Source organism: Mobula birostris, chromosome 22 (assembly GCF_030028105.1).
Source record: "Mobula birostris isolate sMobBir1 chromosome 22, sMobBir1.hap1, whole genome shotgun sequence".
In the NCBI taxonomy this organism is placed as follows: Eukaryota; Metazoa; Chordata; class Chondrichthyes; order Myliobatiformes; family Myliobatidae; genus Mobula; species Mobula birostris.
Genome location: NC_092391.1, coordinates 5,808,442 through 5,835,930, shown reverse-complemented (window position 1 = coordinate 5,835,930; position 27,489 = coordinate 5,808,442). Strand labels below are relative to the sequence as shown.

At 43.6% G+C, this 27,489-nt stretch overlaps 1 protein-coding gene across 5 annotated transcripts in view; it reads right to left on the bottom strand.

Annotated features, from left to right (window-relative positions):
- The window catches only part of LOC140186119 (protein crumbs homolog 1-like), a 162,926-nt gene that overhangs the window by 13,212 nt on the left and 122,225 nt on the right, over positions 1–27,489 (bottom strand). For all 5 annotated transcript variants that reach the window (XR_011882787.1, XM_072240024.1, XM_072240021.1 and 2 more), the window contains 5 exons: positions 17,609–18,535; positions 14,903–15,462; positions 8,479–8,644; positions 4,111–4,978; positions 1,690–1,806 (listed from right to left, as the gene is read on the bottom strand). Coding sequence is in view for 4 of the 5 variants with exons in the window: in XM_072240024.1 (XP_072096125.1) it covers positions 1,690–1,806; positions 4,111–4,978; positions 8,479–8,644; positions 14,903–15,462; positions 17,609–18,535 (2,638 nt within the window). In the remaining variant the exon portion in view is untranslated. The remainder of the gene's footprint in view (positions 1–1,689; positions 1,807–4,110; positions 4,979–8,478; positions 8,645–14,902; positions 15,463–17,608; positions 18,536–27,489) is intronic.

The following is a 27,489-nucleotide window of genomic DNA, read 5'->3' as shown; positions in this document are numbered from 1 at the left end:
GAGATGCTCTTCTGCACACCACTGTTGTAACGCGTGGTTATTTGAGTTGCTGTCAGCTTGAACCAGTCCAGCCATTCTCCTCTGTCCTCTCTCATTAACAAGCTGTTTTTGAACACAGAACTGCTGCTCACTAGATGTTTTTTTTTTTTGTTTTTCACACCATTATCTGTAAACTATGGACACTGTTGTGTGTGAAATTCCCAGGAGATCAGCAGTTTCTGAGATACTCAAACCACACTGTCTGGCACCAACAATCGTTCCATGGTCAAAGTCAATTACATAACAACAACTGAATCTCTTGACCATGTCTGCGTGCTTTTATGTATTGAGTTGCTGCCACATGATTGGCTGATTAGATATTTGCATTAATGAGGTGTACAGGTGTACCTAATAAATGGGGCATAGTGTATTTTTCTGTGGTCCTTTGAAAGTTTAAGATTAATAATCACATTTTAACTTAAATAATAGCAAGCGACACCCTTAAAAATAAACCATAAAACATAAGAGAGCCTAAATCACTATTAGCAGCTTGAAACAAGCATTAATTGTTGTGATCTAACACATTGAAAGATGATATTTTTAAACCATATTTAATTTTGTTTACACTATGATCTCCAGAAAGGTAGAACTGTGTGAAAAATTTTGGATGAAATTAATGGGTGGTCTAGTTCCTTCAGAACAAAGATAAAAAGGAATTTCTTTAGCCAGAGGATGGTGAATCTGTGAAATTCATTACCATGGACAGTTGCTAGGCCAAGTTGTTGAGTATATTAAAAGAGGTTGATAGATTCTTGATTAATCACGGCATCAAAGGATACGGGGAGAAGACAGGAGAATAGGGTTGAGTGGGATAATGAATCAGACATGATGTAATGGTGGAGCAGACTCGATGGGCTGAATGGCCTAATTCTGCTCCTATATCTTATGGTCTTATAGAGATGCTGCCACACAACCCTAAGACTGCAGGTTCAATCCTAACCTCCAGAGCTGTCGTTGTGGAGTTTGCATGTTCTCCCTGTGGGTATCAATAGAGTGGATTCTTCAATTTCCTCTCCCATTTCAAACAGAGCTGGTAGGTTAATTGGTTGCAGTAAATAAGTTTTAGTATAAGTGACTGGTGAGTGGGCTGGGGGGAGGGGGATCTCATTGAAACCTAAAAAATATTGAAAAGCCTAGAAAGAGCGGATGTGGAGAGGATATGTTCTGTAGTGGGGGAGACTCGGCCCAGAGGGCACAACCTCGGAATACAAGGTTGTTCCTTTAGAACAGAGATAAGGAGGAACAACTTTAGCCAGAGGATGGTGAATCTGTGGAATTCACTGCCACAGAGAGCTGTGGCAGCTGAGTATATATTTAAAGTGGAGGTTAATAGGTTCTTGATTAATCAGGGTGTCAAAGGTTACAGGGAGAAGGCAGGAGAATGGGGTTAAGAGAGCTAATAAGTCAGCCATGACGGAAGGGTGGAACAGACTCAATGGGCTGAATGGTCTGATTCTGATCCTATGTCTTTTGGTCTAAAGAGGTAGTGGATAGGCATGAGAGAGCAGTTAAGTTACAGGGATACAATTTACATTGAAATGCCTTCTCTCTCGGGCCAAAAAGCCACTTGATTATCGAGAAGACACCTCACCGCCAGGGGCGTGGAGGATGGGCAATAAATTCTGGTCTCGACAGCAACAGGAAGTTTACCTTTCTCCAGTGAACCCTGGTTTGCAGGTACAATTAGCCCCCCACACACCATCAGTGCAGAGTCCCCCGTTGCGACAGCTGAAGCCCTCTCCACACGTTACTGGGGGATAGGGCCACCTAGAAAGTAAGGGAAGATAGAAGAATGTAAACTAGCAGAAAATACGAAAGCATCATACAAGTTTCTAAGAGACATGAGCTACATTATTTTTTTGTGACTGTATGTTTTCTGCAATCATAAATAAGCATATGTGCTATGTGTTGTGTGCTGTGAACTGTCGGTGATGCGTTTTACACCTTAGCCAAATGAAACAATTTTCCTCTGGGGCTATGTTCAAGTGTGGTTAAATGACAATTAAACTTGACCTTAAATTATGTAAAGCAGAAAAGGGGAGCTAAAGTGAACGGAGGACCCTTGGAAGATGAGAAGGTGCAATTAACGCTGGGTAATGTGGAATTGGCTAAGGCTTTAAATGACAATTTTGTGTCGGGGACACTTGCCAAACGCAGATGTTATGGATGTGATGGGGGGGGGGGGGGGAGAGGACCTCGACATGATCACTGTCACTAAAGAGGTATAGAATGAGAAGCAAACAAGTGGGCCTAAAGGCAGACAAGTCCTCTGCTCCTGATGTACTGAGTACTGAAAGAAATGGTGAAAGTTATAGCAGACATGTTTGTGATAATTTACAAAAAAAAAATTCTGGGCTCTTGACAGGTCCTGGTGAATTCAAAGGCAATGAATGCCATGCTGTTGTTTAAAAAAAGAATGTAGGCAAAAGATAGGTAACTGTAGGCCAGTTTGAATAATTTCTGTAGTTGGCAAAATGCTTGAAGCTATCATTAAGGAAGAAAAGGAAGATAGGTATTAGTATGGATAGAGGATTGGTTAACCAGTAGAAGGCAGAACATGGTGAATAGAATACCACAGTGGTATTCCGGAATGCCCACAACTGCTCACCATATACATGAACTTTTGGGAAGAGGGGATCAAGTGTAGGGTATCTAAGTTTGCTGATTACACTAAATTGAGTGGAAAAGCAAATTGTTTAGAGGAGGTGGAGTGTCTGCAGAGAGATATAGATTGATTAAGTGAGTGGGCAAGGGTCTGGCAGATGGAGTACAATGCTGGTAAATGTGAGATCACCCACTTTGAAAGGAAAAAAGAATAGAAAATCAGATTATTATTGAAATGGTGCAAGATTGCAGCATGCTGTTGTGTGGAGGGACTTGGGAGTGCTTGTGTATGAATCACAAAAGGGTAGTCTTCAAGTGCAACAGGTTATCAAGAAGGGAAACGGAATGTTGGTCATCGCTAGGACAACTGAGCAGGGAGGTTGTGCTGCCACTGTACATGGTACTGGCAAGGCCACACCTGGAGCGTCTCATGCCACTCTGGTTTCCCTACTTGAGGAAAAACGTACTGGTTTTGGAGGCAGAGCAGAGGAAGTTCACCACGTTCATTCTGGACATGAAGGGGCTCACCTGTGAGGAGAGACTGGGTCACCTGAGACTATACCTGCTGGAATTCAGAAGAATGAGAAGGAATCTTATACAAACATATACAATTAAGGGATAGATAAAATAGAGACAGAAAAGTTGGTTCCACTTGTAGGTGATGCTGGATAGAGCCTCCAGATTCAGGATAATAGATTTAGGACAGAGATGAGGAGAAACTGCTTTTCCCAGCGAGCAATGAATCTGTGGGATTGTCTGCCCGAGGAAGTGGTTGAGACTATCTCCTATTTAAGATACAATTAGATAGATTTTTGCATAGTATAGGAAATTAAGGCTTACGGGGAAAAGGCAAGTGCTCTAAGCCTATAGGTGGCACAGTAACATAGTAACGCTTTAAAGTACCAACAACCCAGGTTCAATTCCCGCTGCTGTCTGTAAGGAGTTTGTGCGTTCTCCCCATGACCACGTGGGTTTCCTCCGGATGGTCAGTTTCCACACACATTCCAAAGGCCTACAGGTTAGTAAGGGTTGTGCAGGCACTGGAAGCGTGCCATCTCCTGAGGGCAGGCCCCCTGCACGTCCTCAGACTGTGTTGGTCGCTGACGCAAACGATGCATTTCCCTGCACGTTTTGATGTACGTGCGACAAATAAAGCTAATCTTTCTAAAGAGATAATGAGATTAGCTTCATTTGTCACATGTACATTGAAACATAATGTGAGATGCATTGTTTGCCTCAAATCAAACCGGCAAGGACTGTACTAGGCAGCCTGCAACATAGCACACCCACAACTCACTCACCCTAACCGGAATGTCTTTAGACCGTGGGAGGAACCCACACAGCCACAGGGAAAATGTACAAACTCCTTACAGACAGTGGCGGAATTGAACCCTGGTCGGTGATTGCTGGCACTGTGTTAGTGTTACGCTGCCATTCCTCCCAGCTAATCTGTCTACCCGGACTTACTCGCAGTGTGGCCCAGTGAACTGACTGGGGCAGACACAGTAGTACGAGTTGAGAGTGTCAATGCATCTCCCCTGGTTTGTACATTGGTGGCCCATGCAGTCGTCTATATCCTCCTCGCAGTTCACCCCGGTGTAGCCCACATCGCAGCTGCACCTATAGCCTGGCTCCAGGTTGCTACAGTTGCCATGGATACAAGGCCTGGAGGCGCAGTTGTCGACTCTGGCCTCACACCGGCTTCCTTCCCAGCCTGAAACGCAGTTGCACTGGAAAAGATCAAAGAGGTCTTCACACTGGCCGTTATTCAGGCATGGATTTGGGGAACAAACCTTCGAGCCAAAGCATCCAATCAGAGCTGGGGAACCGCTCACTATAACAAACTGTCCGCCCTTGGTGAGGACCTCCTGGCTTACATAAGGAAGGTAGATTCCACTGATTCTGACCTCTCCGAGACACCCAGTGAAATTGTAGCCCAATGTTAAGTTCACATTATCTTGAAGGAAGTTTATGTTTCCAGCAGTGACTGTGCTGGTAATATTGGCGTTGCCGTCCACAGCAAGAACCCATCTTGATGACACCTTTGAAGGTTCCTCCATGGTCACAAGCACCGAATGCCACTGTCCGTCTGAGATATTGATGCTGCTAGAGAGGGTAAGACCCTCTACGCTGTTTCCACTGTACAGATTAAACTGTAGCTGGGAATTGTGGAATCCAATCCAGAAGGATTCTGCTCCGTGGCTGACCTGTAAAAGAGCGGCAGACATGTCTCTGGTCTTGAAGTCCACCAAAATGCTGGTGAGATCTCTTGTGATCAACTTGTTGCTGGTGTAAACGACTGGATTCTCACCTTGAAATGTTGCGTTGGCCAGACCTGTGAAAATACAGCAGAGCATGCTCAGTTCCTCTTTACTAGGTTCACCTATACACCTGATCATTAATGCAAAGATCTATTCAGCCAATCATGTGGTAGAAGCCCAACAAACAAAAGCACGCAGACATGGTCCAGAGGTTCAGTTGTTTTATCAGACAAAGCATTAGAATGGGCAAGAAATGTAATCTAAGTGACTTTGACCATGGAACAATTGATGGTGCCAGATGGGGTGGTTTGAGTAATTCAGAAACAATTGATCTCTTGTGATTTTCATGCATTACCGTCTCTAGAGTTCACAGAGGATGGTGTGAGAAGCAAAAAAAAACATCCAGTGAACAGCAGTTCTATGGGTGAAAACGCCTTGTTAAGGAGAGAGGTCAGAGAAAAATGGTCAGACTAGTTCAAGCTGACAGGAAGGTGAAAGTAACTCAAGTAGCCACGCGTTACAACAGTGGTGTGCAGAAGAGCATCTCTGAACGCACAACACATGGAACCTTGTTTTGAAGTTGATGGGCTACAGCAGCAGACCACAAATATACATTCAGTGGCCACTTTATTAGGTACCCTCTACCAATAAACTGACCACTGAGTGTAGAAGGTACGTTAGCCTTTACCAAGATGCTGCCTGGATTAGAAGAAATGTAGCTATAATGAGTGGCATGGTAGTGTAGCAGTTAGCACAATCACTTTACAGCAGCATTGACCACCAAATGGGATTCCTTAATCTCTGAATCCTGAGATGCAATGAAAATCTGTTATACTCCGAAAGTCCAAAGTTAGTTTGAATTGGCAATGCCTTGTTGCATGACAGTTTATTATTTCAGTGTTTTTTTTTCCCCAGAGTGTGCTCGACATCGGACTCGTTACAGACATCAATGTACAGGACTGCTAGAATTTCTGTGAAAGATTCAAGCATTCATATTTACAACAATTGAATCAGCTTAACTTAAAAAAAAATCAAGTAGGGTTTAATTTTTTTTTGAGGTTCTTGTGGTTTCAAGGTAGGGGTAAGGTTTTAGTTTAATGCCTATTTTTCAATTATTGGCTTCAGTCAGGAGTTACCGACGACACACTAGTATGGTGACTGGTTAATGCACAGAGTGCGGCAGTTAGTGCAACGGCTTTACACCACCAGTGATCAGGGTTCAATCCCCACCACTGTCTGTAAGGAGTGTGTATGTTTGCCCCATGACCATGTGGAGAAAAAAACGTGCTCCCCACATCTCCTTTGAATTTACCTCCTCTCTCCTGGAATGCCTGCCCTGCCCTCTGGTATCCAATTTCCTCCCCCAGGTTAGGGTTATTGAGTTAGGGGCATGCTATATTGGTGGCAGAGGCGTGCTTGTGGGCTGCCCCAGCACACTCCTGACGTAAGCGACACATTTCACTGTACCTGTAACAAATAAAGCTGGTCTTTACCTTTCTATCTCTTGAGGTTGGACAAACTTGGGTTGTTTTCTCTGGAGATGCAGAGGCTGAGAGGGGACCTGACAGAGGTTTCTAAGATTATGTGAAGCAGAGACAGAACTGGTATCTTTTTGAATAGTCTAATGTCTAATGCTAAAAGAACTCAGAGGGTCAAGCAGCATCTATGGGAGGAATAGTTTTCTGGACGTTCTTGGCTAAAACCCTAAACGTCTAAAACCACAGGGCAGGCATTTAAGGTGGGAGGGGGTAAATTCAAATGAGGTGCGTGGGGTAAGTTTTTTTTAACCACACAGAAAGTGATGTTATTTGTTCCACTCACATAGATTTAGCAGGGAGCTTTGTCACCTCAAGGGGTGAATACATTCTATGCACTGCTTGAGAGAGCAATGGTGGCAGAATCTCTGACAGTGTTTCAGTTAGACATTGAAGGCTATGGGCCAAGTGTTGGAAGATGAGATTAGTACAGCCGAGTTCCCACTGGCCAGCATTGACATAGTGGGCTGAATGGCCAGTTTGACTTTATGACACATTCTCATCAACTCCTGCGCAATTCTACCATTCAGGACAAGATACACTCTTAACCTCTCAATCCTCAAACTACCCTGTCCTACACCTCTTCTCTTCTTGTACGCCTCCATCACCCAGTAATATCTTGAAGGATCCCACCACCCACCCTGTTCATGGACTGTTTGTCCCACTCCTATCAGGGAGGAGGCTACATAGCATCCACACCAGGACCACCAGACTCATTGACATTAACTTTCCCCAAGCAGTAAGGACGATCATCGCCTCTGCACCCCCAACAACCGCTACTTTATCAGTTCCTGTCAGAGTCACCTTATGTACAGATATTCCTGTGCCAAGCATCACTTTATGGACATACAATCAGTCTATGAATACAAGCTAGCTTATCTATTATATTTATTTTGTTTTTTTAAATTATTGTTTTTTTGTGCTGCGTTGGATCTGGAGTAATAACTATTTTGTTCTCCTTTACACTTGTGTACAGGAAATGACAGTAAACCATTTGAATCAAGTTACTGCTAATCTACATTCTCACCAAAGAGAAAAGCCCTAACTCACTCAACCTTGCACCGTATAATCTGCCTGCACCGCACATTCTTTGTAACTGTAACACCTCATTCTGCATTCTGCTGTTGTTTTACCTTGGGCTACCACAAAAAAACCTGTGGGTAGCAAGCAAAACCTAGTTTTTCACTATACCTTGATACATGTGACAGTAATAAATGAAATTTACCAATTTACTCACCTAGAGCATCCATAGAATGAGAGGCAGAGATAGGATAGGCAGTCAGAATCTTTCCCCAGGCTAGAAATATCAAAAGACTAGAGGAGATCCATTGGAAGTGGAGAGGGGAGGGCAGTTTAAAGGGGATTTGTGGACATGATTAGAGGGTCACCACAACATTGTGGGCCGAAGAGCCTGTACTGGATCAATCAATGATCCTTTTAATATCAGAGAATGTATCCAATACACTGTTCTTTGTTCTAAACATTCAATGTTACAATTTCAACTACAATCTCTTCTTATTTTTTTTTAACAACTTAAGAGTCACAGAGCACTACAGTACAGAAACAGGCCTTTTGGCCCATCTTGTCTGTGCTGACATATTATTTCTTTGGTTCAAATGAAAGTTTAAAATGAAGTTAACTTGGGCAGTGTGTAATGAGCAATTTTAACTTCCAGAATTTGCATTTGATTTGGAAAAGTCTAGATTATTTAATGGAGCATAGAGGACTGAAAGCTGAAAATCTGGAATAAAAACAGAAAATGTTGCAAACACTTAAGCAAATTGCATAGCAGAGAAATTAAGTCAATGTTTTGATTCATATCTAAAGAAATATCATGGATATTCTGTCGTTTTTTTGTTCTGCACAATAATTGGAACCATGGTTAGCACAGTCATGATGGGCCAAAGGGACTTCCTGTTCTGTGCTCTAAGTACTGACAATATACTGAGTGTTTCCAGCTTTTTATTTTGATTTTCCTCCTATCATAACATTCTCTTGTATCTGAAGTTTTTACTTGTACTGTTGAATGTCGTCCTTACATTCGTATCCACCGGGGAGATCCAGACAGCAAGACTCTGAGGGACACGGATGTGTCGCGCACCACACGATCTCCTCACAGGTCCGCCCTGTGTACTCCTCCGTACACTCACATTCAAAATCATTCCAGGTCACAGTGCAGTTACCACCATTTTGGCATGGCGTAAGCTGTGGAAAAGGAAGAAGCGAAGGTCATGCAAACCAATTGAATTTTACTAGGTCTCAGTCCGCCAGTCACTGCACAATACGCGAGGACTAACCCAACACTTGGAAGATAATGAATTACACTATATTGAGCTTAATGATCACCCTGCCACCACCAAGGTCTGGTCACTAGGACAGCGATCTGTTTACTGTTTACCTGTACTGTGCACTACGTGCATTTTGAATTATATTTTATTAACTTATGGTAATATTTTGGTTTATGTGCTGTGTGTGATGTATGTTTTGTGGGTGTACCTATGGTCTGGAGGAACTTTGTTTCATTTGGTTGTAGATATGTACAGTACCATGCAAAAGTGTGAGATATATATATCTAGGATACCTAAGACTTTTGCACAGTACTGTAGTAATTTTATGAATTGCACCATTCTGCTGCCACAGACAAGAAAAAACAAATTTCATGACATATGTGAGTGATGATAAACCTGATTCTGATATGAGTTTCTATTGGGAACTGAGAGGGGAAAGAGGGCAGAGGGAGAGGAATCGTGGTTGGGAAAAGGGGAAGGGAGAGGGAAGGGAGCAGGAAACACCAGGGAGACTTTCTGTAATGATCAATAAACCAATTGTTTGGAATCAGATGGCCTCCTTGCCTGGTGTCTCAGGACTGGGCGTGTCTGCACTTGTGCCACTCCCCATCTCGGGACTCCTTCTCTGCCACCTGTCCCACACCCCTCCTGCAGCGTTCCACCCTCACCATTCCCAACACTCTTTGCTCCTGCCAGATTTACAAACTCACTCTCTGCTCCGCATTGACAAATACAGTACTGTGTAAAAATCTTAGGCACTTAGATATATGCCTAAGATTTTTGCATGGTACTGTATTCAGTCAGATGACCATAAACTTCAACTTGATGTTGCGAATCTGTATGTATCTATTTCTCTCTCTAAGTTGTTGTGTTACACTGTATGGAAACAGGCCTTTTGGCCTAACTCATCTCTGCGTAACTGAGCCAGTCCCATTTGCCTGTGTTTGGCTCATTCTCCTGACAACCTTTCCTTTCCATGTAACTGTCTAAATGCCTTTTAAATATCGTAATATGATATTGATCATGTTGGATCAGTGGTGTCGTGGTTAGCACAATGGGATTACAGCAGCAGTGACCCAGGTTCAATTCCTGCCCCTGCCTGTCAGGAGTTTGTACATTCTCCTGGTGACTGAGTGGGATTCCAGCAGGTGCCCTGGTTTCCTCCCACATTTGGCACAATAGGTTATTTGGTCACTTGGGTGTAATTGGCCAGTGTGAACTCGTTGGGCTGAAGGGCCTTCACCATGCTGTATCTCTAAATAAAATATATAAAATAATAACTTTGCCATGGACAGTCCTGAGCCCAGCTGCAAAAGGAGGAGGATTGAGCATGGACGTAGAGAACTCATCAGTAAAAACACAGAGCTACTGTTTTGCCAACAGAAGTTCCAAAGACCTCATCCCTGGGAGAGGAAGGACCTTCACCTCGAAGACGTATGAAGTCACATGGGGAAGGGCGCAAGCCTGTGGAAGCCACAGAGCTGATCACCGTTCACCCAGGACAGAGGACTCTAGTGAGCTGGTGGGCTAGGCCCGAGTAGGGGCAACAGGCTTACAAAGGTGATGAGGATGAAATAAAATAATAGTACCCTCTAGAACCTGCGTTCCCTACCGAATTTCCCTTCATATTCTGCTGACTGCACTCTGGAAAAGATTTCTGTGCATACGTGCAGAAGAAAGTGTCATTTGTTTCTGATATTTAAGCAGAAACTATGTTAACCAGAGTTGTAGATATACAGACCTATCAACAGTAGAATTAGAATTTTTCAAGATTCTGAATTCGGCTTGCAGTTCAATACCTAGTAAATCAGTTTCTCGATTATATAATGCACTCTCCCATGCTAAAAATGTAAATACACTGTATATTAAAGAGAAGTGGGAGAAAGAAACGGGGTTAGTACTTTCAGAGGAGGCTTGGGGGAAAATCTGCAGCTTTCAATGGTCCTCGACTAATTCTTTGACTTGGAGAGAACATTGTTGGAAAAACATTATAAGATACTTCAAGACCCCATATCAGGAAAAATATAAAGATACAAATGTGACGTGTTGGAGAAGGTGCGGCTCCAAGGAGGCAAGTGATTTTCATATTTTCTGGGATTGTCCTAAATTAAGTCTATTTTGGGAAGGTATTCATAGAACATTAGTTAAGGTACTTAGGTCCCAGATACCTCTGAATTTTGAGATGCTCCATTTGGGGTATGTATTGTTTCTTGACCAGAAGGAAGATATAAAGTTGCTGCAGGCCCTCTTAGCAGCAAGTAAGAAATCAATCACTAGAAAGTGGCTAAATCCAATACCACCTACATTAGAAGATTGGCACGAAATTATCTTGGAAATATTTAAAATGGAAAAGTTGACTTACTCCCTGAGAATTCAAAAAGAAAAATTTTATCAAATCTGGAATAAATGGATTGAATATATAACCCCAATGCGAGCAGACTTCAGATGACTCTCCTAATGATTTATACTGCTCTTCTCATCAACACAGTAATATTGCTAACGTAAGCACCCCTAGTCTAAATGTCTTTTTTTTTGTTTTCTTTTGGAAAATAGAGAATTAACACAAGTAAAGGGAAAGATTTGGGAAAGGGATAAAACATGAAAAAATTAAGTAAATAAGTACATAGGGATTGGATAATTATGTCTGCGGGCAGGAGCAAGCATGAACAAATTAGGATATAAACACCTACAATGGTTGTTACATAGGCTTATATACAACATTTTGGACCAGTGGAAATGGTCCGGAAGAGTTATATGGAAATTATTATTACCATTTTTCTTAACTAATACCATTACTTAGCCTAATAGATTAGAATTACCACAGTACATAATTATCTATTTAAGTGTCTAATTTCCTTTTATATTATCTCAATGTGTACTTAAGAATGTATAAATAATTATAATTTTATACATATAAAAAATGGAAAAGGTTATATGTGTGAAAAAAGTACATGATATTTGTGAATTCCTTATCCAAATAAAAATAAAATTAAATAAAAAAGATATTTAAGCAGACATTGCTCACACTCGCGGTGCTGAACGCTGTTAAATGAAAGCCACCAAATGGGGGAGATCTTAAATAGGTTTTTTTGCGTCTGTATTTACTAAGGAAACTGGCATGAAGTCTATGGAATTAAGGGAAACAAGTAGTGAGATCATGGAAACTGTACAGATCGAAAAGGAGGGGGTCCTTGCTGTCTTGAGGAAATTTAAAGTGGATAAATCCCCGGGACATGACAGAGTGTTCCCTCGGACCTTGAAGGAGACTAGTGTTGAAATTGCGGGGGTCCTGGCAGTAATGTTTAAAATGTCGCTGTCTACAGGTAAGCTGCCGGAGGATTGGAGAGTGGCTCATGTTGTTCCGTTGTTTAAAAAAGGATCGAAAAGTAATCCGGGAAATTACAGGCCAGTAAGTTTAACGTCGGTAGTAGGTAAGTTATTGGAGGGAGTACTAAGAGACAGAATCTACAAGCATTTGGATAGACAGGGACTTATTAGGGAGAGTCAACATGGCTTTGTGCGTGGTAGGTCATGTTTGAGTTTTTCGAGGAGGTTACCAGGAAAGTGGATGAAGGGAAGGCAGTGGATATTGCCTACATGGACTTCAGTAAGGCCTTTGACAAGGTCCCGCATGGGAGGTTAGTTAGGAAAATTCAGTCGCTAGTTATACATGGAGAGGTAGTAAATTGGATTAGACATTGGCTCAATGGAAGAAGCCAAAGAGTGGTAGTAGAGAATTGCTTCTCCAAGTGGAGGCCTGTGACTAGTGGTGTGCCACAGGGATCAGTGCTGGGTCCATTGTTATTTGTCATCTATATCAATGATCTGGATGATAATGTGGTAAATTGGATCAGCAAATTTGCTGATGATACAAAGATTGGAGGTGTAGTAGACAGTGGGGAAGGTTTTCAGAGCTTGCAGAGGGACTTGGACCAGCTGGAAAAATGGGCTGAAAAATGGAGATGGAGTTTAATACAGACAAGTGTGAGGTATTGCACGTTGGAAGGACAAACCAAGGTAGAATATACAGGTAAGGCACTGAGGAGTGCAGTGGAACAGAGGGATCTGGGAATACAGATACAAAATTCCCTAAAAGTGGCGTCACAGGTAGATAGGGTCGTAAAGAGAGCTTTTGGTACATTGGCCTTTATTAATCAAAGTATTGAGTATAAGAGCTGGACTGTTATGATGAGTGCAGAGAAGGTTTACAAGGATGTTGCCGGGACTTGAGAAACTCAGTTACAGAGAAAGGTTGAATAGGTTAGGACTTTATTCCCTGGAGCATAGAAGAATGAGGGGAGATTTGATAGAGGTATATAAAATTATGATGGGTATAGATAGAGTGAATGCAAGCAGGCTTTTTCCACTGAGGCAAGGGAAGAAAAATACCAGAGGACATGGGTTAAGGGTGAGGGGGGAAAAGTTTAAAGGGAACATTGGGGGGGGCTTCTTCACACAGAGAGTGGTGGGAGTATGGAATGAGCTGCCAGATGAGGTGGTAAATGCGGGTTCTTTTTTAACATTTAAGAATAAATTGGACAGAAACATGGATGGGAGGTGTATGGAGGGATATGGTCCGTGTGCAGGTCAGTAGGACTAGGCAGAAAATGGTTCAGCACAGCCAAGAAGGGCCAAAAGGCCTGTTTCTGTGCTGCAGTTTCTATGGTTTCTGTGATCTAGAGTCATGGAGGAGTATAGCTCAGAAGCAAGCCCTGTGGCCCATCTACTCCGTGCTGAACCATTTAAACTGCCTACCCCCATCGACCTGCACCGGGACCATAGCCCTCCATACCCCTACTGTCCATGTGTCTATCCAAACTTTGTTTAAATGTTGAAATTGAACTCGCATGAACCACTTGTGCTGGTAGCTCACTCCACACTCTCCCGACCCTCTGAGTGAAAAAGTTCCCCCTTATGTTCCCCTTAAGCATTTCATCTTTCACCCTTATCCAATGACCTCTAGTTGGAGTCTCACCCAACCTCGATGGAAAAAGCCTGATTGCATTTACCCCGTCTATACTCATCAGAATTCTGTATACCTCTATCAAATCTCCTCTCGATCTTCTATATTCCAAGGAATAAATTCCTAGCCAATTTAATCTTTCCTTATATCTCAGGTCCTCCAGTCCTAGGAACATCCTTGTAAATTTTCTCTGTACTCTTTCAACCATACTTACATCTTTTCTATAGGTAGGTGACCAAAACAGCACACATTAGGCCTCACCAACATCTTATACAACTTCAACATAACATCCCATCTCCTGTACTCAGTACTTGGTTTATGAAGGGAGGGGAACATCGATTCAGCCCATGAGAGGCCTGCGTCGGGCATTTTCATGCCTTACATGTCACAGACTGGAAGTCTGTGTGGGGCGCCACTCCTCGCACAGACACTAGAGCAATGTGTGGTTAAGTGCCTTGCTCAAGGGCACAAACACGCTGCCACAGCTGAGGCTCGAACTAGTGACCTTCAGATCACTAGACGAACGCCATAACCAGTTGGCCACGTTCCCAACACATTCATGAAGGCCAACGTGCCAAAGGCTTTCTTTATGACCTTATCTACCTGTGATACCACTATCAATGAATGATGTACCTTTCTTCTACCACACTCCTCGGTGCCCTACCATTCACTGTGTAAGAGCTATCCTGGTTGGTCCTGCCGGAGTGCAAAATCTCCCAATGTTTTGCATTAAATTCCATCTGCCATTTTTCCAGCTGATGCAAGCCATGATAACTGATCCAGTTAACCATATTATCATCCAGATCATTGATACAGATGACAAACAACCACGGACCCAGCACAGATCCCTTTGGCACTCCACTAATCACAGGCCTCCAGTCAGAGAGGCAACCATCTTCTACCACTTGCTGGCTTCTCCCACAAAGCCAGTGTCTAATCCAGTTTACCATCTCATCTTGAATGCTAAGCAACTGATCCTTCTTGACCAACCTCCCATGCGGGATCTTGTCAAATGCCTTTCCCACTATGTCAGGGTACAGGAGGTACATCAGGTGTATTAGGTACCTAATAAAGTGGTCACTGAGAGTGTTTCTGGTTAAGATATCTCCCATCCTTACCCAGCATAGCCCTGCTGTGCCTCTGAACTTGACATTGAACTCTAAATGCCAGCAACACTGGGAAACAAACTGCAATATGAACTATATGTTTTACCTTGCACGTATCATCACTGATACAGTCCTTGAGCACGTTCATAGTAGTCTTACTGGTGGAAACGTCCAGCGACAAGGTGTAATTCTTGTCTTCCAGAGGGTAAAATTCCAGTAGATTATCATTGACCCTCACATCCTGCAGACAGCCCTTGAAGGCTCCCCCCCAAACAGCAGAGTCTCCCTCGGGATCCCGGCCCAGGTGCACGTGCTTGAGCTGTTGAACACTCTCATGAGGCAACATTCGCTCCAATACAATAACATTTGATTCCCTCACAGTCAACCAGCGTCCGTCCACGTGGAACTCTACTAGTCTCCTCACGCCATCGGCCAGATATCTGGAGGTGCCCAGCTTCGTGCCACGTACTGCAACGAGAAGGCTGCCATTCAGCAGGTAGCTCGACAGGTAAGGAGCTGTGGCGTTCCTGAGCTGGAAGATGAAGCCACTTGGGCTCCGGGTGCGAATGAAGAACGAAACGACATACTTTGTTCCCGGATTATCCTTGATAATGAAAGACGCCAAGCTGCTGGAGTTGTTGTAGCCGAACGTGGCAGGGACATATTCTGCACCAGGATAAAGAACATGGAACATAGAACAGTACAGCACAGGAAAATATGGTGTCAAACCAAATAAATCAGTAATTCAATGGCCAACACAATATCTATTTCCTTCCATTTTCCTCATCTAAACTTGTCTTAAAAGTCTCTAATGTATCTGTCCCTACCACCACCATAGGCAGTACATTCCAGGCACCCACCTCTCTGTGTAAAAAAACTAGCCCTCACATCTCCTTTGAAATTACCCCCTCTCACCTTAAATACATTCCCTCTGGTATTAGATATTTCAACCCTTGGAAAAAGATACTGACTGTCTACTCTTCCTATACTTCTCATAACATTATAACCCTCTGTCAGATCTCCCTTCAGCCTCCACCACTCCAGGGAAAACCACCCAGGTTTGTCCAAGCTCCCATTATAGCAAATGCCCTCTAATCCAGCCAACAACCTGATAATTTCGCATGGATAGAGGATTGGCCAACTGTCAGAAGGCAAAGAGTGGGAACAAAGGGAGCCTTTTTTGACTAGTGGTGTTCCACAGGGGTTGATCTTCACGTTATTTGTCAATGATCTGGATGACAGAATTGATGACCTTGTGGTCACATTTACAGATAATACAAAGACAGGTGCAGGGGCAGGTAGTGTTGAAGCAGGGAAGCTTCAGAAGGACTTGGAAAGATTGGGAGAATGGGCAAAGAAGTGGCAGATGGGAAGTGGAACTCACAACACGCTGGAGGAACTCAGCAGGTCGGGCAGCATCCGTGGAAATGATCAGTCAACGTTTCGGGCTGGAACCCTTCGTCAGGACTGAAGAGGGAAGGGGCAGAGGCCCTATAAAGAAGGTGGGGGGAGGGTGGGAAGGAGAAGGCTGGTAGGTTCCAGGTGAAAAACCAGTAAGGGGAAAGATCAAGGGGTGGGGGAGGGGACAGGCAGGAAAGGTGAAGAAGGAATGGGGGAAAACACAAAGGGTAGTAGGAGGCAGAATCATGAGGGAGGTGATAGGCAGCTGGGGGAGGGGGCAGAGTGAAAGAGGGAGGGCGGGGGAATTACCGGAAGTTGGAGAATTCTAAGTTCATGCCCAGGGGCTGGAGACTACCCAGACGGTATATGAAGTGTTGCTCCTCCAACCTGAGTTTAGCCTCTTCATGGCAGTAGAGGAGGCCATGTATGGACATATCCGAATGGGAATGGGAAGCAGAGTTGAAGAATGCTGCCTGACCTGCTGAGTTCCTCCAGCATGTTGTGAGTGTTGCTTTGACCCCAGCGTCTGCAGAGTATTTTGTGCTGCAGATGGGAAGTGTATGGTTACGCACTTCGGTAGAAAGAATAGAAGCACTGATTATTTTCTAAATGAGCAGAAAATTCAAAAATCAGGGGTGCAAAGGGACTTGGGAGTCATCATGTAGGATTCCCTAAAGGTTAACTTGCAGGTTGAGTCAGTGGTGAGAAGGGCAAATGCAATGTTAGCATTCATTTTGAGAGGACTGAAATATAAAAACAAGGATGTAATGCTGAAACTTTATAAGGCACAGGTGGGCTCTCACATGGAGTACTGTGAGCATTTTTGGGCACCTTATTCAAGAAAGGATGTCCTGATATTGGAGAAGGTTCAGAGGAGGTTCACGAGAATGATTCCAGGAATGGAAGGGTTATCATATGAGGAGTTGTAAAGTTTCAAGTGGTTTCCATTATTGTTTGTGAAATCAGTGAGTGGGGTCAGGAGACACTCATTACTGGTAAGTGAGTTACCATCTATTTACCGAACAAAACAAACACTAAGCATTCAGTAAACCCTTCAAGTTACACCCAGTGGCAAATACTTAACTAAATGTGCACCCAGGCCCACTTTACTGCAGCACACCTCCACTGGTTACTGTTTCCACAGCACCAGTCATGATTCCCCAACTCATGGTGAGCCAGAGAGCAAAAAGCAACCAAGTGCTTTCAGTGCACTAGATTTATACCCGACTGGCACCATGACACCATCAGCTGAAAGGCAGTGAATGGCAGCGGCTGCAATGCTCCTCAAACAGGCCAGTCCCCAGCTAGAACAGGGTAGGGGCTGTCGATGAACCGGTAAGATGGATATTTACCGCAACAATGACTACGTCATTCAAAGACTGAAGAAGAATAAATGATCGGATCTGCTTACCTTGGTCACAAGTGGGACCTGCATACGGCCGGAAGCAATCACATGTGTAGCTTGTCCACCAGTCCACACACATCCCTTGCCTGTTACACGGGTTCTGGTCACACCAGTTCGTCTTCTCACAGTCCAGTTTAAAATTCCACACAGTATCGTCTGTGAAGGTTTGTGGCAATATGGGCCTGTGATCCACTTCTAAATCCTGCATGCAGCCAGTGAAATTTTCCCCAGGTGTTTGGTCACTACCGATGTACGTAGTCTGGAATGAAGCCAACAAGGGCAGCGTGGCTGATTTAATGAGCTTTGAGTCAGAGCAGGTCTGGTTTGGACAACTCGGATGCGATAACTTCACCAGGAAGTTCTCCCCAAGAAGAACTCTGAGGTGGTGCCATGCCCCATCGCTGACCAGATTACCGAATGAGATATCCATGATCTGGCCACTAATGACTGCTCTGGACATCAGCTTCCCACCATGGATCTGAACGCGAAGATATTCATTGAGTAGATTGCCTCGGTAAATCAGCAATGCATTTGGTAAAGTCGTCCTGAATCTCATACTGATGCTGATTGATTCACCTTCAGTACGTCTGCTGGTTTGGTTGTTGTCCTCTTCTGAATGCAGAGCTACAAAGCCATTGTACAAGGAGAAAGTGGTGGAGGTCGAACAAGAGGCGTCATAAAAACCAGCAGGACATCTGCAGGTGTAGCCATGGATGTCATTCACCATGTTAGGGATGCAGGTAGCTCCATTGAGGCAGTTGTGTTGCAGACAGCCAGTCAGTTTGACTGAACATCTTTTCCCTCCCCAGACGATTCCATCTTCCCCCATGGGAGGACAATGACAGGTATAGTCCGCGACACCATCTTCACAGGTCCCTCCACTTTCACAGGGGCTGCTCTCACATTCATTGACATTAGTTTGACACGTCACACCTGCGGGGAGATAGAAAACCAACCATTTATACCGCAAGAAAGTTTCACGTATTTTGATCTGTTTGAAATACAGAATATTTCTAAAATGTACTATCTATGGGATTCATACCTTGAATTTAAAATCCTCATCCTTGTTTTCCAGTTGCCTCGCATCTACCCCTCACTCTTGCCTTGGAAGTTCCTCCAATCATGTGGGATTTCTGTGTCCACCAAGTTTAGCACCTGAATCTCTCAGGACTGAATCATTACACCATCAGACGCTGTGGACTCAGCCGCCAAAAACTTAACCTCTGGAATTCCCTCTCCAGACTACCCTCTCTCCACCCACCCCCCTCCCCCACCACCCTTCCCTTTATTTCTGTCTCTCTCACTTCCTCTCCCCTCTGCTTTTCACATCCTCGCTCCAGAAACATAGAAAGACCTGCAACACAATACAGGCCCTTCAGCCCCCAATACTGTGCCGAACGTGCCCTTCTCCCTCTCACTGTCTCTCTGCTCTCTCTCCCTCCCCATCACCCCTTCCCATCTCTCCCTCTCCTCCTCCTGTCCCTCCCCTTCTTTCTCTCTCCCCTTTCCCTGTCCAACCCTCTCTTACCCCCAAAATCTTTCTCCCCCTTCCCCTCCCCTCTCCCTCCAACTATCTCCCTTCCCCACCCCACCTCCTTAAATCCTCTTTGATCAAGCCTTTGGTCGTTCTGCTCGTTCTGTGATTTGACATTACTACCCTCCTCCTCTGAGGCACTTGTACTAAACAGCCGACACCATATAACGGGAGATTTCTGAACAGAACTCCTCCATGAAAACTCAACTTGCAAGCAGAACCAAACAGAACTGCAGAAAGTTCACCAACTCCCTCGTCAGTGAGTCTCTATTTTAACAAAGCTGCGGTAATGACCGAGTGATGCAGGTTATCTTTGGAGGAGTCAGAAACACTGTAATAAGGTAAAAGTTTGAACAGAAGCTGATCTAAATGAAAAGGCACATCGAATAGATCAGATCCGAGATAGGAAACCAACTCAACATCGTCCTGTCTAGAGTGAAGTCTTTTCCTGAATGCGATACACCATTAAACCTGCAATAAAGAGCTTAAAACTAAGCTCCTGCCTTCCAAAATTCTTCTTTTGTAAAACAGGAGCTTGGGGGGGGGGGCAGAAAGAAGAGAGAGAGAGAAAGAGAAAGAAAGAAAGAAATGTGGGAAGAGGGGAGGGAGGGCTAAAGAAGATGCGGAAGGAGGGGGAAGGGGAGAGGGGAGGGGGAGAGGGGGTAAGGAGAGGGAGGGGTGAAGGAGAGACAAGAGGGAGTAGAGAGGAAGGAGAGAGGTGAAGAGACAAGAGAGTGGGGAGTGAGGAAGGAGGGGGTGAGAGAGACGAGAGAGGGGGAGAGAAGAAGGAGATAGCGATGGGGAAAGGGCCGAAAGGAGGGAGAGAGTGAGAGTGAGAGTGGGGAGAGGAAGAGAGATTTAAAAATGATGCCAGGCTACAGTTGTAAACGCAAGAATGAAATGACGATGACATCAGTACCTGAATTCAGAAGAATTCCCCAGAAGAACACACAGTAAAGGCGAGACTTCATTGTGGATTCCCTGATTCCCCGTCTGCCTGTGTATAAGTGCCTGATTACAACAGAACACTGAGTGTGCCTTACTGATGCCAGTCAGGCAAAAGCGATTAGTAATTAAATCAGCCAATATAAAGAGAGCTGCACTTTAATATAAGTTGGTCTTGCTGGTAATCCTCCTCCTCCTCCTTATCCATTCCCAGCTGGATGCTGTCAGGTCTGACACGAAGAATGCTAGTCTCCTCGTCTTTACATTTTAGATTGCAGCAAGCACCAATTGACATCAAACCTCCGGCCTTTCTCTGAGAAAGGCTCTTTCTGTTCTCAGGAACTTGTGGGATTCGGAAGAGAACTTTTTATATCTAACTCTGTTCATTTCAGTATACGGTTCTAACTACCATGGTGTGTCACAGAATTAAATTCCCCATGTGACCACTACAGCTGATTTGCTCAGCTCTTTACATTTGCTGTGAGGGAGCTGTTAGATTCCACTTGCAGAACCAGCAGGCAATGGCCTTGTTATTGTTTTTATTATTTTAATAAGCGAGCTGACATAAGGTAGCAATAACTGCTACACTACCGTTGCAACCCGTGCACGGTGACTGAACTACAGCTGTCTGTTCTAATCTGTGGCTTCAAGAAAATGCCCCGATGCTTTTCAAAAAGTCGTTTTGTGTCTCGCCTATTTGTGGATCCAGTTATTTCATTAGCAGTGTGGCCCATGCTGTCCAGACCCCACACAGGATCAGCCAGAAAAGCCACAGCCCCACTCCCCCAAGCAATTTTTAATTGTCCTGTCCAACTCCCCTCCCCCTGCCCTCCCAATGTTCGAAACTCCAGTGAAAACAGAGGCACTGTGTGGTTAATGGCAACAAGCAAGGGTCACTTTCTTCTACGTACAGCACAGTGCCTTCTTTGCAAACTCCACAATGTTACAGTGGAGAAATTAGTTCACACACCTCAAAACTGACCTCAATTCAAAGTTCGAAGTAAATTTACTATCGAAGAATGTACATGTCACCGTATACGGCCCAGAGGTTCATTTTATTGCACATTCACAGTAGAACAAAGAAACAATAGAATCAGTGAAAAACTACACACGACTGACAACCAATGAGCAAAAGACAAAATGTCCAATACAAAAAAATAGATAGATAGATGGATAAATAAATACCGCTCAGAACATGAGTTGTAGAGTTTAGTGTTGAGATAAATGAAGTTATCCATGCTGCTTCAGGAGTTCTATGGTCGTAGGGGAGTAACTGCTTCTGAACCTGGTAGTATAGGACAGAAGACTCCCGTACCTTCTTCCCGATTCAGTTAGCGAAGTAAATATTTTTTTGTAACAGGAGTCAATAATTTTGCTGAATTTCCATTTTCCCGGCTTTTCTCTCCAAGAATAATTCTTGGATCGAAACAAATAATAACATAAACACAAGAGATTCTGCAGATGTTGGAAATCCAGACAAAGTGCTGGAGGAACTCAGGAGGGGAATGAACAGTTAATGTTTCGGGCCAAGGGTCTGCACCAGTCCTATCCCTGCCCCAGCACTCCTCCTGTCCCACCTGTCTCACACCCCTCCCGTGGTGCTCCACCCTCACCATTCCCAACATCCTTTACTCCTGCCAGGTTTACAAACTTGCTCTCTGCTCCACGTTGGCAAATACAAATATATTTATATTTATGTGTTTATGTGTTTAAATAGTGTATTTTAAAATATATAATATTACTTTTTAGTTATATTACTGATCTACATTTTTTGGTTTCTTAAGGTTGTCATAACTGGGGGTGATAGTGCGGATAAGCTCCCACTACCTATTAAATGTTCCCAGTTGCGTGGGTCTCAAATAGTCTCTGATAACCAAGTCCAGCTCCTGGCCTTCACATGTGGCTTAGCTACAAAGACTGATGGAACCACTTCCACTGACGGGAGAAGAGGCAAAGGCAGGTTATTGGTGCTTTAAAACCAATCACTTCAGGCAGATGGAGCTTGTCAGCCGTAGCTGGCAGCTCATTTAGAAGGAAAACTCTGCTCTTAAACCTCCTCTGCCTTACGGCTATATCCACTCATGGGGAAGGAGAAGGCTTTGGAAGTAAATCCCAAGGGAAGAATCCGGAGCTGGAGTCCCTAAGGCAGTCCTACGTTGAGTTCAACGCTGACTGACGACTTCTACAATGCTGCTGGTACCGAACTGTATCGGTCTCTGCCATTCCTTTGGGTTCATCAGATGTGTGGAGGGGGGTCGCCTGCCACATGGGCAACAACTTGCTCTCCATATCGTACTGCCCTGGCTTGTGTACCTAGATAGCCAGGACGCAACGTCCATGGTCGACTTTGACAAACTGGGGCCTCTCATCACTTATTTAAATAATATGGATATTTGTTTCTTATTGTAATTTGTTACAGATGACCTCACCTGGTCCTTTAATATCACCTGCCTGAACAAGAAGGCACAGCAGCACCTCCACTTTATTGAAGCAAGCAAGGCTCCCCTCCACTCTCACTACACCCCACCTTAGGTGCGTTTTACAGGAGCACCATTGAGAGCATCCTGACAAGTTGCATCTCCATCTGGTACGGGAGCAGTCGACCATCGGACCGGAAGTCCCTACGAAGGACTGTGAGGACAGCTGAGAGGATCATAGGGGTCTCCCTACCATCCAGTGGGGACATTTATCAGGAGCACTGGACAAGCAGGGCCCTTAGTATTATTAAAGATCCCACCCACCCATCCAGCATCCTCTTTGACTTTCTACCATCAGTCAGGAGACTCCGATGCAAAAAGACAAGAACGGTCGGGATGAGAAACAGTTTCTTCCCAAAGGCTTCTGAACTCCCCGCTGTATCATATTTGAAGTGTCACTGGTTAATCTGTTCCATACTTTACAATATTTAATATTAATGCACTTTAGTTTGTTATTTATGTATGATTCATCTGCAGATTTTATCCTTACCTTCATAAATTATCGCGTGTTATGTGTACTACTGTGTTTTACCAGGGTGTTCAAAGAAACGATATTTTGTTTCTATATACATTATATGAATATATTGGTTAGATAAGTGTATATGGTTAAATGACTATATACATTATATGAATATATTGGTTAGATACATGTATATGGTTAAATGACTATATACATTATATGAATATATTGGTTAGATACATGTATATGGTTAAATGACTATATACTTTACTTGACTTATAGTATATTTTATGTTTTGCACTATATTGTTGCTGCAAAAAGATGACATACACCAGTGATAATAAACCTGATTCAGATTGTAGATTTGGATGTCTACATCAATGGAAATTGTTCCTGCATTATATTAACAAGATCAATCATGTATTAACCAATATGCCCCAGGAGGGAAGGGGGAAAAATTAGTGGAAGTTGGAGAAATCAATGTTCATGCCTTCAGGTTGGAGGCCACCCAGATGAAATATGAGGTGTTTTTCTTCAGACCTAAAAATAATTTCTTTGTCCTGTCTACCTTACAAATGATCAGTGATGAGATTTCAAGGAGGTAAATATTTCCAAACTTTGAAAACTCTCTGAACTGTTAGTCTAATGTTTGAATCCAATTACCTCCTATGTGGTGGTTATAAGTTTTTTTTATATGTCAGTCTGTTCTGATTGGTCTATTTTGATTATTCTTGCACAATAAATTCAGAATATTCTTTACGCTGAACACAAAAGTAAAAGTCTAGGAATTTCTGCTTAAACATTGTACCTACAGTGGCTATAAAAAGTTTTCACTCCCTCCCCCCTGGAAGTTTTCATGTTTTATTATTTTACAACATTTGGCTTTTATGACACTGCTCAACAGAAAAGACTCTTTCATGTCAAAGTGAAAACAAATTTCTACAAATTGGTCTAAATTTATTTCAATTATTAAGCACAAAATAATTGATTGCATAATTACTCACCCCTTTCAAGTCAGTATTTAGTAGATAGCACTTGGCAGCAATTACAGCCTTGAGTCTGTGTGGCTAGGTCTCCATCTGCTTTGCAATTTTTCCCCTTTCTTCTTTACAAAACTGCTCAAGCTCTGTCAGATTGCATGGAGATTATGAGTGAACAGCCCTTTTCAAGTCCAGTCACAAATTCTCAATTGGATTGAGTCTTGGACTCTGACTTGGCCACTCCAGGAACATTAACTTTGTTGTTTTTAAGCCATTCCTGTGTAGCTTTGGCTTTATGCTTGGGGTCATTGTCTTGCTGGAAAACAAATCTTCTCCAAAGTCACAATTCTCTTGTAGACTGCATCAGGTTTTCCTCCAGGATTTCCCTGTATTTTGCTGCAGTCATTTTACCCTCTACCTTCACAAGCCTTCCAAGGCCTGCTACAGTGAAGCATCCCCACAGCATAATGCAGCCACCACAGTAGGGATGGCTTGTTTTTGATGATGTGTGGTGTTTGGCTTACATCAACCATAGCGTTTAGTCTGATGGCCAAAAAACTTAATTTTGGTTTCATCAGACCATAGAATCTTCTTCCAGCTGACTTCAGAGTCTTCCTCATGCCTTCTGGCAAACTCTAGCTGAGATTTCATTTGAGTTTTTTTCAACAGTGGCTTTCTCTTTGCCACTCTCCCATAAAGCTGTGACTGGTGAAGCACCCAGGCAACAGTTGTATGTGCAGTCTCTCCCATCTCAGCCACTGAAGCTTGTAACTCCGCCAGAGTTGTCATAGGTCTCCTTGGTGGCCCCTCTCACTAGTCCCCTTCTTACATCATCACTCAATTTTTAAGGACGGCCTGCTCTGGGCAGATTTACAGCTGTGCCATATTCTTTCCATTTCTTAATGATTGACTTAACTGTACTCCAAGGGATATTCAGTGACTTGGAAATTTTCTTGTATCCATCTGCTGACTTGTGCTTTTCAATAACCTTTTCGTAGGGTTGCTTGGAATGCTCCTTTGCCTTCATGGTGTAGTTTTTGCCAGGATACTGGCACCAGCAGTTGGACCTTCCTGATACAAGTGTATTTTCACTACAATCAATTGAAACACTTTGACTGCACACAAGTCTCCAAAAACAGATCTTTATTTAACTAACGTGACTTCTAAAACCAATTGGCTGCACTGGTGATGATTTGGTGTGTCATATTAAAGGGAGTGAATACTTTTGCAATCAATTATTTCGCATTTTAAATTTGCAATTCATTTACATCACTATGTAGCTATCTGTTTTCACTTTGACACAAAAGAGTCTTTTTCTCTTGATCAGTGTCAAAAAACCCAAATTAAATCCACTGTGATTCACTGTTGTAAAACAATAAAACATGAAAACTTCTGGGGGGGGGGGGGGTGAATACTTTTTATAGGCACTGTACATTTGGCCCCACTCCCAGCAGAGTAACCCCGTTAGTCTCATTTATGAGAATGAAGGGCAAATTTATAGAAGTGTTTTATTTCAAGATTATTTTATTTAGCGATAAAACATGGTAACAGGCTCTTCTGGCTCAGTGAGACTGCGCTGCTGGTTATACCCACGTGATCAATTAATCCAATGAGCTGTACATCTTTGGAATGTGGGAGGAAACCCATACGGTCACAGCGAGTACGTACAAACTTCTTACAGACAGCCCAGGCCACCAACACCGTAATGGGCTTATGCTAAAGCTATGCTACCATGCCAGCCCAACATGACAGGCATCAATATAGTGGATGGTACAGTCTTTTCCCCAGGTTATGTCCAAAACTAGGGGGCATAGTGGGGGGGGGGATATTTAAAGGGATCTGAGGGGACAACATTTTCACACACAGGGTGGTGAACATACAGAACGAGCTGCCGGAGAAAGTGGTTGAAGCAGGTACCATTGTGTCATTTAAGAAGACTCGGATAGGTACATGGGTGACGGAGTGAAGATATGTCTCTACCAAAGGAGGTGTAGGGCACTCCTTCCCTCCACTAGCCTGCAGGTCACCCTTGGGCAAGGTGTAGCACCTGCTTAGCCCCCCGAAGCCCTGAGAGCAGCTGGTGGGGAGCAGCACCTTACAACTCCTTTGATAGAGATGTATCTCCACCTCGCCGCCCGGGAGCTGTACAAGACAATAAAAATCATCGATGGAACAGAGTATTACAGCACCGTACAGGCCCTTTGGCGCACGATGTCGTGCTGACCTTTTCCACTTACTCCAAGTTCAATCTGTTCTTTCTCCTTGGCATTATAGGGGCTGCAAAGAAAAGAGCCATCAGGGACTGTCACAGAGGCTGCTGAGCAAGTCTCCGGATGGGTATGGAATCAAGAGCTGTGACCTGCGGACCAATGCTGCTGGGACTGATCACCTGGGTGAGAGTGTCTGATGTTCAAAGACTTCAAACATCCGATGGCCCCAGGTTACATCACTGATGATGTGTCCCAGCACGTCCTTGGATATCTCAGCATTCTTCCCTCCTTAAAAACCCTCCATTCCTCTATCATCCATGTGCCTAAGTTTCTTAAAAGTCCCTAATGTATCTGTCTCTACCCTCACCCCTGGCAGCACGTTCCACACACCCACCACTCTCTGTGTAAAGAACTTGCCCCTATACTTCTCTCGAAACACTTTACAATTATACCTTTTTGAGAGGACAGCCACCCAGGGCAGAAATAGCTAATACGGAAGGCAGAGGGAGTGGGGGAGCACAATTATGACATAAACACAAGAGATTCTGCAGATGCTGGAAATCCAGAGTAACACACACAAAATGCTGGAGGAACTCAGCAGGTCAGGTAGCATCTGTGGAAATGAATAAACAGTCAACGTTTCGGGCTGAGACCCTTCATCAGGACTGGAAAGGAGCCAGAATTTTAAGGTGATTGGAGGAAAGTATAGGGTGGATGTCAGAGGTAAGTGTTTTTTTTTAAACACAGAGAGTGGTGGGTGCATGGAACCCTTTGTGGTGGTGAGGCAGATACATCAGGAACATTTAATAGTCAGATGGATGATAGAAAAATGCAGGGCTATGTAGAATGGAAAGGTTAGACTAATCTTGGAGTAGGCTAAAAAGGCAGCACAATATTGTGGGCAGAAGGGCCTGTACTGTGCTGTACTTTCCTATATTCTATCACTCAGGAGAGGAGCATTAGTCTCCGTATTTTCTCTGTTATGGCTGGTGAATTTGGCAGACCAAGAGATTTTATTCCAGGATACAGAACTGTCCCACCACAACCAATTAAACCAGTAATTAATTTGTGTTGTAATCTTCTGTGTTCTAAATTGTGGAAAATCTATTTAGCTTTGGTGAAATGGGTTACAGTTTGACAAGGAGATTTTATGCTTATTTGCCTTTTATAGTCATTATCAGCTTCTCTAACTCAATTGACATGGGTCAAGGGTTAAATTAATCACCAGCTGAAACAGGTCAGCATGATACATTCAGTCCCTGTGTTAAAGTCTGTTTCTTG